Below are 11,459 nucleotides of genomic sequence, written 5' to 3'. Positions count from 1 at the left end.
ACTAGGGGGCAGTGAGCACACTTGCCCGGAGCAATGGGCAGCCCTATCCATGGCACCCAGGGAGCAATTGGGGGTTAGGTGTCTTGCTCAAGGGTATTTCAGTCACGGACTGTCAGCCAAAGGGATCGAACCCACAACCTTCCGGTCACAGTTCTGGTTCACTATCCTCCAGCCCATGACCGCCACTGAACTTTCCCCTCCTCTGCTGTCACTGCAGGCTGGCAGGGTCGCCTACAGAGCAGCACTAGTAGCTGTTAATGAAGTGATGTAGTTTTTTGTTTTATTCTTCTTTTATTCGGTGACTCGTTTGACTGATTGATGTGTAAAACTGAAGTTGTTAATGAATCGCGAGCGCCCGTGCTTTTCAGTCTTTTTTGGATAAATGACAAGTATCAGTGTGATATACCATTATTGCTGTAGTCTGGAGACAAAGCAGGAAAACGCATCCTGATTATTTTTCCAGGCTATTTTAAATATGATTCACCTGCCCTGTCATGTGACACACAAGTGTGATCACCATAGCTGGAGGCGGCGCATTGGAAATGGCCAGAAAACTTCACCCCAACTGTTTACGTAAAAGTTGCTGACTACAACTGATGACGTATCCAGTTCTTGAAGGGTTGTCCCATTTCATAGGGGGGAGATTTCAACCACTACCCCTTGTAAGAGGGAGGGTTACACTCAAAAACAAGGGGTAGGGGTAAAAAAAAAAAAAGGGATTGGGCCTTATTGTCCATTCTCTCAGCTCCACTGACCGTATAGGAGCATTTTGCAGTTCTACAGTTACAGACTGTAGTCCATCTGTTTCTCTGCATACTTTGTTACCCGGTTCTTCAGTGGTCAGGACCTCCACTGGACCCCCACAGAGCAGGTCATATTGGACAGTGAAGAAAAAAGGTGTAGTTAATGAAGTGGCTGGTTGGCGTACATCTGACTTAGGGTTGTTATGAAACTTTTTTGAGCATAGCATAGCACACTATATTTACATTTACAGCATTTAGCAGACACTCTTATCCAGAGCGACTTACAAGAAGTGCTTTGTCAATCTAGAGAAAGTATCTTTGCTAGTTACCAATAGCTTAGAGAAAAAGACAGTCCTGAGCTCAGATACAGCTAGAAACAAATATGTCACTGCAGACACCAAGAGAAAAAGAAACAGAGTTGAATGGAGAACTCTGTGCCATTCAATGCAATACAATAACAATAAGATACAATACAATAAATAAAATAAGTGCAGCTTATAATTCAGTGCTCATTTAAGTGCTGTGTAAAGAGATGAGTCTTCAGTCTGCGTTTGAAGACAGCAAGAGACTCTGCTGTTCGGACAGCCAGTGGGAGTTCATTCCACCACCTGGGTGCCAGTACAGAGAACATTCTCGACGCTTGTCTTCCGTGCACCTTGAAGGATGGCGGGTCAAGCCGAGCTGTACTCGAAGCTCGAAGGGCTCGTGGTCCAGTTCGAGATTTTACCATTGCCATCAAGTAGGTAGGGGATGGTCCATTATTGGCTTTGTAGGCAAGCATTAGGGTTTTAAATCTGATGCGTGCAGCTACAGGAAGCCAGTGAAGGGAGCGCAGCAATGGGGTGACGTGGCTGAACTTGGGCAGATTGAAGACGAGTCGTGCTGCCGCATTCTGGATGAGTTGCAGAGGCTTGATGGTCTGCATGGGAAGACCAGCCAAGAGCGAGTTGCAGTAGTCAAGCCTTGAGATGACCAGAGACTGCACTAGCACCTGGGTGGCCTCTCAGGTGATGAAGGGTCGGATCCTCCGGATGTTGTACAGGAGATGCCTGCATGACCGCGTCAGGTTCGCGATGTGAGTCGAGAACAATAACTGGCCATCCAGGGTCGCACCAAGACTTCTTGCCTCTGCAGATGGAACAATCCGGGAGTTCTCGAATGAGATGGCAGGATCATGATGAGGACCTGTAGTCGCAGGGATGAATATCAGCTCAGTCTTGCTGGGATTGAGCTTCAGGTGGTGGGCTGCCATCCATGTAGAGATGTCAGACAGGCATGCCGATATGCGACTGGAAACCTGGGTGTCAGAGGGAGAGAAGGAAACATTAGTTGAGTGTCATCAGCATAACAGTCTGACTTTAGTGGTATAGTGTCTAATGCTGGCAATGCTCAAGCTTATAAATGATAAAATGAAACTTTAAGTGCTCACTTTTGTTCAATAAGCTAGCTGTCAATCAAAAACAAAATTTTTTGGAAGTAAAGTTTTATTTAAAGAGAGTCCATTCATAATAAGCCTTAAATAAATGGGTGAAGTATAAGAAATGAGGTGATGAAAAGTAATGGTTTGTTATTTCACTGGATTAAGCAAATCATTTTATTGGTGGCAGCACTTCTGCAGTCATATATCTAGATCCTCATTTGCAAAGCAGGCTAAATATTAAACTATATTTATGCATTACTTGGCCAAGCCTGTTATTGCCATCCATATTTTTTACACACACACACACACACACACTCCTACATTATTGGTCCGCCTTGTAGATGTAAAGTCAGAGACAGTAGCTCATCTGCTGCTGCACAGTTTGTGTTGGTCATCCATGGTCCTTTATTAGCGGTCACAGGATATAGGAGTACTATTCTCTCTCACTCGCTCGCTCTCACACACACACACTATATATATATATATATATATATATATATATATATATATATATATATATATATATATATACACACACATACAGGGGTTGGACAATGAAACTGAAACACCTGGTTTTAGACCACAATAATTTATTAGTATGGTGGTGGGCCTCCTTTTGCAACCAATACAGCGTCATATCGTCTTGGGAATTGCATATACAAGTCATGCACCAGGATTTTAAGCCATTCTTCTTGCAGGATAGCGGCCAGGTCACTACATGATGCTAGTGGAGGAAAACGTTTCCTGACTCGCTCCTCCAAAACACCCCCAAGACGTGCACCAACAATTTGTCCTCTTTTGAACTCTGGTATGTCACCCATAATGTTGTGTGCATTGCAATATTTTGAGCAAAACTGCGCTCTTACCCTGCTAATTGAACCTTCACACTCTGCTCTTACTGGTGCAATGTGCAATTAATGAAGATTGGCCACCAGGCTGGTCCAATTTAGCCATGAAACCTCCCACACTAAAATGACAGGTGTTTCAGTTTCATTGTCCAACCCCTCTATATATATATATATATATATATATATATATATATATATATATATATATATATATATACTGTACAACTCACTATTTACTATTTAAAACTGCAGCTCCTGTAAGTGACTCGTCAGAAATCTAATAACGTGAATTCAGTTTTTATCATAATGTGATCTAAACGGGAATAATCCCATCCACGTTGTGCCACCATCCTCCCTCTGACTTTACTCATGAAGTACGTTTCAACATTTGAAACTCTCTATTTTTTGGCTAAGATGTTCAGCTTTCCTTGTTATCTGAGTGCCAACCAACCCTTAAAACTGTTAATAACTTTGCAGCCAGTGTTGTGCGTGGATCCCATCAAGGTGTCTCTACTGAGCACCTGTATTTATCTGTATGTTATCACTAGATGGTAGCAGATTACTTTTGCTCTTAAACTGAATATCACATTGACTAAAACAGTGTATCTCAATCCAGTGTTTGGGGACCTCCAGTTCATATTTGCTCCATCTCAGGTCCCAACACACCTGAACCAACTGAATACCCAGTACAGTATTATTAATACAATTGTTTTATTTTTTGTTGTATGTATAATTTTTAACATTACATTTTTGACATAATTGGCACTTTTTTGGGCAAAGCGTTTCAGAAATGGTGAGCCACTATTAGTTAACCTGTACCACACACAGCTTGTTTAATCTCCTAAACAATGGGACACTCTGGACCAGCCACACGTGAGCCTACAGTCACCATGTCCAATTCCAAGCATGGGCTAGAGGGGCATAAAGCCTGCAAACACCAGCCTGAAGGTCCAGATGGGCCCAGAATCCTTGATCAAAATAAATAGTCTTTGTAAAAACAGACAGCACAGATAATGAGCTGTAGTTTATACTCCAACATCTGGGAGCACTGGAGAAGAACATGCTCAGCACTGTTACCCAGGAAACCCAGCTGTGCAGGTCCAACTCCAGAGACCCTCAGAGCAAGCTGTGTTTCCACTGTGAAATCTTTGAAGAACCTTTGGTTAGTCAAAGGTTCTTCACAGTGGCAAATGTGTTGTATATGGTTTATGTAGAATATTTTGGTTCTAGATAGCACTCCAGACCTGCAACCCCTGCGTAATTGTGGTTTCCCTGGTTAAAATACCTGATATTATTGGCTTATTAATCCCTTCTTGAGCTGAAAGAGGTGTGAACAACAGAGAGAAACACTAAACTATACAGTGCAGGGGCTCCAAGCTTGGAGTGAAAACACTGAATTAAAGGTCTGTGCGTCTCTCGTCTTGCAGGTGACTCATTCACAAAGCACAGCAAATTGAAGGCATCGGGCAGCTCAGTCCTCAAAATGGCAACGACTATACAGTCGCAAAAACACAAATACTCCAACTACATTAGCAATATGCCAACAAAATTAGCAATACATTAAGTTTTGCTAATTCATAAGTTTGAAAATTCATCATGGACATGAATTTGCTGCTCTGCTACTGCCAAACCTGCAAGATCACACTGTAGTGAACCATCATTTTATATAGTTTAGAAAACTAGACGGTGGAATTTTTTTTAACTGGCCTCTCTTGATCTCTGGTTGTTTTGAGAAAGTTTTCAAATTCTCACTCAAAAACATCGAGTATTAAAAGGCTGTACTGTTCTTCAGGCCAGCCCTAATGACTGTACACTAAACTTCCTTCCCTCAATATTTTAGTTCATTTTATTTGAATAGTTAATTACTCATGTACTCAATACTGAATATGCACTAATGTTTGCACACACAACTCGATTCTCCAAGAGTGAGAGGTTTTAAACCTGCGTGAAAATAAATGCCATCACGGCTAAAATTCTGCATGTTTGTCAGACTCAGCATCATTTTATACAGTCATTAAATCTGGGACACACTATAAAACTGCTTTTTCTACTTTTTTTATTTTCAGTTTTGGATATCCTGGTGGAATAACATCAAATTGTCAACATTTGCATAATTCAATCATTGAGATGTAAACTGAGGCATTCAGAAAGAATCAAAGTGGAACAGTTAATTGTAGAGAAAATTCCTGACTCAGATTTCTTTACAGTGGTGATGATCGTAAACAGGGGTCACAACATCTGCAGGGCAAACACAGCTATTTTTGTTTTGTGTCCAAAACAAAAAGCAAACCTAAACGATATGTAATGTTGGCCAAATGCATAATGATGGTATAATGTTTTATTTGGGGTGTTTCACCCTGCATTTCCCTGTCTGCCGTGAATGCGTTTTAAAAAGCATCTCAACATTATCATAAAACAATGTCAGAGGCTTCAGTCGGCGAGTTCATAACCATTAAATGTAATTTCTTTCTACAAGGGAGCTTTTAGAGACAGTGAACTCTTTGGTTTGGTTCCCATCACCACCACTATGAATAATTCTAACTGAAAGTTTCTCTACAATGAACCATTTCACATCAAACCACTCTGAATGACACTGTTTACACCTTAAACACTAATTATACAGAAACTTGGAAAACATTGGTGGAAGTGTCCTACATCGGCAGCTGGTGTGTTTAAGCCGATGTCTTGGCTCCTTTCCGAAAGACCCTGCAGAAAGCGGCAGAAACTCTAGAGAAGAAGGTCTTTCTCTTTGGGACGGCCGCAGATGAAGTGGGACCGTTCGATGGCTTTTCTAGAGGAAGGAAGAGAGAAGATGCAATTTAAAATACTACAAGAGAAAAAGTTGACAGAAAAACTGAAGAGATCTGAAAATGGATTTACATGAAAACACAAAACAGAATCAACTATTGCTAATATCAAATTGTTGGTGTCATTATTGGGATGGTGGACAACAGGCAAACAACATTATCTATCTGAACTGAATCTAGAGAGGCGAGTGCTATAATAATTACCAGTTGGAAGAGGTTGATTCTGGGTCTGGTCTTCAGCGAGAACAGTCGTGGCTTCCATCCTGTTTTTCTGTTTCTGTAAAAAATGGAATAAAAAATAGACTTTCAGTAATCCAGTAAAATCTGCAGTTGTTGAACTGAATGAAGGTACGATGATATGAAATAAGTTTACATAAAAAAACAAAGATGACAAAACAGAATATTGCACCAGTTGAAGATCCGTCACTGAATTAAATAGAATTTAAACAGAATTAGAAATAAGTCATACCTTAAATCTGAGCTTTGGAAGTCTAATCTTAGGAAACCGGGGCCGGCAGTACAGCTCTTCATCGAAGCTATCCTCACTGGACACATCACTGGATTCTGACGGTGAAGGTTGGATCAGACATTCCTGCAGATTCCACAGAAATCGTCTGTACAGGAATATAGAGTCTGCCACATTGAACCGTCGTAGAATTGCCATGATGGCCTCGATGATGATCTTCAGTGTCTCCCTAGAGGCTGTCAGGAGGCTGGATCTTAGCTGGGCATCATATGTGGTCTTCATGACTCCATTTACTCTCATGAAGATATATATGATGAGCACTTCCTTCAGCTTAGATTGGATGGATTCCAGGACTTTATCAGACACCATCTGGATTTGGGTGGTGTACAGTGTTGGATCAAGTGAAGGATCCGCCAACTTAAAGTCCTCCTGGAAGGTGCTCTTTAGGTCAGATACCAGAGCACTCACGACTCCAGAGGCTGCAGCTAACATGCTGCTTTCCAGCGTGGAGTCGAACACAGGAGAAGTCCTGGCCATCTCTGTGGTCTCGTTTTTAATGATGTGGTGGACCATTTTGGACGACTCGACCAGGAAACCGTTAACGGAGAGTCTGAAGAGCCTCTCTGTGTCTCTCTCAGTGGAGTCTGTGTCACTGTTCTGATTTAACTTGTTGAAGATAATGCTCTCTAAAACTCTCTCACTGCGAGGGCGATGAGAGCTCAGGAGCTTCTCTGTCACGACGGAACAGGTGGCCACTTCACATCTTTCTTTTCTTTCAAAATCATTTCGACCCTGAGAGGAAGGCAGTTCATCAACCACACTGGAATCAGATGGACAGCTCGACTGCTTTGGCGTGGCTGATTCAGAGGAAATCTCTGACTCAATTTTGTCAGCCACAGCCTGAAGAAATTTGATTAGGGGTGTATCTGACCCACAGTCCATCACATCTTTTGATGTCCCCTCAGAGCTGATGCCCAGCAGAGACTGAAAAGCAGCTCCCACCACCTTCCTGGTTAGAGTGGGCACCACTGCATCCAGCTCGTCGAGTATGTCGACGGGAGACCCTCGAGATGCTCTCAACCAGTCGCACACTTTACAGATCTCCAAAAAGTCCTGCAGCTTCTTCATAGTTGAAGACAGGAGGGTTTTGGCCATATCCGTGATTTGAGGGACAACAGAATCTATCCATGACCCAGTCAAAACATCTGTCTCCAGAAGTGCAGAGTTCATCTAGTGAAACAAGAACACAGTAAAAGAACTTTTAATGTCATGAGCTGCATCCAAGATTCAATAGCATTACTTGTTTGCCATCTTGTTTTGTAATAATATAGAAGCTTCAGAGGTTTTCTACCATGACATATTTTGGCAACAGGCCAGAAGTCAGAAGAAAACCTCATGTCTCCATTTTTGTCATTTTTCAGTTTCTGATATAATTTGAAAAAGCCTGTTGCCCTTTACATTGTCTAAATGTTGTGATGAATAGACCAAATGAAATGGCCCAAAGGGACTTGTAAAGACGTCTGGTTCCATTGACTTACATTGAAAGTAAAGTATGTTTTTTCCTTCTCCTGTAAAGTTACCATTTTGGAGACACAAGGTTTTCGTCCGACCACAGCGACATACTTCACACAAGATTACTAGATACTTCAGACAAGAGGATTTTGGAGTAACACTAGATCCTGCTCTGATTTGTCCTATATCGCCCCCTTCAGTACACTCAGTAACATAAGAGCACACAGTGAGCTTGTACAGAAGGGTTGTGCACTGGCTGGATGTTCACATACCTGTGTTGAGTGTGTTACTGGCCTAAGGTTTAATCAATGTTTCAGTCAATTCTAAGCTTTTATGTTGTGTGCTTCACATCTTACATCATTCTCATAAATGTACAAATCCATAAACTTTGGAGTGAAAATTTAAATTAAATCAAGTTTCTTACCTTTTTCAGCACATCTTCATAAATACTGGAGATGAGGCTGAAAGTTGTATGAACGTTCACAGAGGCCTGCATCTCTTGAGGCACCATGAAAGTCATGGATCTGATGACCTCATCATGGATGTTGCTGAAATAGGTGCCTTTGGTGATGTCAAATAATTCCCTGAGGCACGTTCTAACAGCCGGACCGTCAGTGCTGCTCTCCATGTACGAGCATTTCACTGCACTCTGCATCTGGACAATCTGCTTATCCATTCCAGAGATGCTTTCTATTGGCCTTTGGAAGATGACGGTCACCTCTGTGTCCGAATCCAAATCTGGATCCACCATCGTCTCCTCATCTGGATTGTTCAAATCCAGCCTGTTTGCCAGCTGTGCCATGGATGCTGCCCCTGCCTTCTGTTTTAAGGTTTTAAGAGGGAATAAAGAAAACAGCAAAGGCATAAAATGATGAATAACCTGACAACAGTTTTACAGGCAAAATAACAGTTCAAATAAGTGGACTGGTTGACGGTCAGTGTATGCTTTGCAATGTTCTACCTGGAAAAATAACAGATGTTACATAAGCAGTAGTTTTCTCAACTTAAGCGATTAAGATTAAGACACGCTTATTAGTCCCATAATGGGGAAATTTCACCTCCACATTTAACCTGTCAGTGAAGTGAAACACTACATACACACTAGTGAGCACACACTAAATACACACTATTTTAGTGTTTCAGCAAATCTGAAAAGCAAATGGACAATTTGACTTGTTCCGCTTGGCATTGAGGCTCTAAATTCACTTACCTTTCTAAAGGCAGGCAAATGGGATTCTTGGGGCACTTCAATGTCATCCTCCACTGCAGCGCAGCAGATAAATGGACAACATTTACTTTTCGCTCTCTTCTTCGTCATGACAAATGTCAAAGAGTCACTTTGAACCTTGACGTTTTTGACGTAGAGTCTCCAGCCTGTTGCAGAAAAACAAAAACAATGAAATAAAGCGTTTATTTCTGTATTTTCCTTCTAGAATGTATTTAATTACAGAATTACTGTCTATTTATTTATGGTATTCACATAATCTCAGAACTTAACAGCGTCTCGTAACATATAATAACAAACATATCTAATTTACATTCTTATTAAGGATATAAATCTAACAAGTTTTCACCATAAGCCACCGTCATTAGCTGGTAATTAACAGCAAACCTAAAATCAAGATCTCCACCAATCAGAACATTAATAAAACTGATAGTCCCTGTTCTGAAACCTGATTGGCTGAACTGCATTCCATACTGACTGAATTCTGATCAGCTAAATTCTGTATTAATGTGCAGAGATATTAAAAAGTGTTTTGTATGGAGTCTGGATTGTGGTGGTTCTGTTTAGAACCACGAGTTCTATATAGAACCACTTCATGCTTTAAATTAAATTATTTCTATAAACAGTTCTAAAAGAATCAAAAATGGTTCTTCTATTGTTACAAGTTTTACTGTAAATACAAAAACCCTTCTTGGTGCTAAATAGAACCCTTTTTAAAACGGTGCTATAAAAGAACCCTATCAAACGGGCTGGACTCGAATATTCGACTCTTCTGATATTCGTTCGTTGGGTAGGTATTCGCTTTTTAATTTGGGGATATTCGTTTTGTTTTTTCACTAAATAAAATACTGCAATGTTCAGGATTCTCTGGAGAAGCTTAGTCGACTCCAGTTTTCGGTCCATAACGCAGTTTTATTGTTAATTTGCTGGAAACAGCGCCGAACACGGAGAACAGAAACAGGCTTTCCCGCGCTAACAGCTAAAAACACAGCCATATGCTCCACCCGTATTCAGGCTCTTCAACATAAAAGTCCTTTTACGACTCAACCCTAAACAGCCAAGACAAACATTTCTTCTTTAAAACTTTAAAAACTGAACTACTGACAGTGCGACACGGCTCTCAAGCGGACAATTAATAATAATAATAATAGTATAATTACAGTATAATATAATATATAATTATATAATATATATAATTATTAATAATAATAATGATACTATAATGATTATTATTATAGTATACTATAGTATTGTTATAGTATTATTATTATCATAATTATATACATATAATTACTAATTATATAATAATAGTATAATATATTAATTATAAATATATTATTATTATAAGTGAATGAATGAAAAATGAACGTACAGTTTGTTGCAGTTTCTCCTTCTCTGCTCCTAAAGCGACTTCAGTTGTCAAACTGCTTAATGGCCGAATTCCGAAGTGACAGCTGCTTTTATAAAGTCCTGGTTGTGACGTCATCGCCGACGTGCCGATTGTGACGTCATTCATTAAACCGCGGTTAGTGACTGATTGTACTACAGTTAGTTCCGACCAAGGAAGCTGATTGGTTGAGAGGTGTTCTAACGCTGAGATGCCGTTGCTAAGCAACGACTTTGATAGGACACACTCAACCCATTTGAACGTTTTTTACTTCCTACTTCGCCACAAACAGAAAACGAACTGCCAGGGGTGCAGTGAGTGGGCAGAGCCCGTTACTCTGACGTAGCAATAATAATAATAAGCATAATCATAATAATTATAGTATAATTACAGTATAATGTGATATATAATTATATAATATCTATAATTATAGTATAATTACAGAATAATATGATATATAATTATGTAATATATAAAATTATTATTATTAATAATTATACTATAATGATTATTATTATAGTATATTATAGTATTGTTATAGTATTATTATTATCATAATAATAATAATATTATATATATAATAATTATATAATTATAGTATAATAAATTGTAAATATAGTATTATTATTATTAGTAGTATTATTATTATAAGTGAATGAATGAAAAATGAACGTACAGTTTGTAGCAGTTTCTCCTTCACTGCTCCTAAAGCGATGCTCTCTTCAGTTGTCAAACTGCTTAATGGCCGAATTCCGAAGTGACAGCTGCTTTTATATGGTCCTGGTTGTGACGTCATCGCGTCATTTCATTAAACCGCGGTTAGTGACTGATTGTACTACAGTTAGTTCCGACCAAGGAAGCTGATTGGTTGAGAGGTGTTCGCTGAGACGCCGTTGCTCAGCAACGACTTTGATAGGACACACTCAACCCATTTGAACGTTTTTACTTCCTACTTCGCCACAAACAGAAAACGGACATTTTTAAGACCACATTTGACTGAACAGCCGATGTGGTCGGACTCTGAAGGTGAGACGACACTCCCAGACTGTCA

At 39.9% G+C, this 11,459-nt stretch overlaps 1 protein-coding gene across 2 annotated transcripts; it reads right to left on the bottom strand.

Annotated features, from left to right (window-relative positions):
• Window positions 1-5,050: 5,050 nt before the first annotated feature.
• LOC108424008 lies at window positions 5,051-9,988 on the bottom strand. 2 transcript variants are annotated; one of them, XM_037530872.1, is made up of 5 exons: window positions 9,007-9,988; window positions 8,221-8,616; window positions 6,288-7,514; window positions 6,023-6,095; window positions 5,051-5,802 (listed from the first exon to the last, which is right to left on the bottom strand). In XM_037530872.1, exons 1-5 carry the CDS (start codon window positions 9,112-9,114, stop codon window positions 5,684-5,686), a joined length of 1,923 nt encoding a protein of 640 aa, XP_037386769.1. In that variant the 5' UTR covers window positions 9,115-9,988; the 3' UTR covers window positions 5,051-5,683. The 2 variants fall into 2 exon arrangements, with proteins under 2 accessions (XP_037386769.1, XP_037386770.1); XM_037530873.1 differs by having other exon boundaries at window positions 8,221-8,613.
• Window positions 9,989-11,459: the final 1,471 nt, after the last annotated feature.

Source organism: Pygocentrus nattereri, chromosome 19 (genome assembly GCF_015220715.1).
Source record: "Pygocentrus nattereri isolate fPygNat1 chromosome 19, fPygNat1.pri, whole genome shotgun sequence".
Classification (NCBI taxonomy): Eukaryota; Metazoa; Chordata; class Actinopteri; order Characiformes; family Serrasalmidae; genus Pygocentrus; species Pygocentrus nattereri.
Note: the sequence above shows the minus strand (reverse complement) of the source record. Positions and strands in the feature narration are given on the sequence as shown.

Bases quoted from the DNA above. Each gene is read 5' to 3' on its own strand.
- LOC108424008 (XM_037530872.1), bottom strand. From the start codon at position 9,114: ATGACGAAGAAGAGAGCGAAAAGTAAATGTTGTCCATTTATCTGCTGC. The intron at 7,515-8,220 runs GTAAGAAACTTG...TTGTTTCACTAG, and splicing joins ATGAAGATGTGCTGAAAAAG to ATGAACTCTGCACTTCTGGA. The intron at 5,803-6,022 runs GTAATTATTATA...TCCTTCCTCTAG, and splicing joins GAATCAACCTCTTCCAACTG to AAAAGCCATCGAACGGTCCC.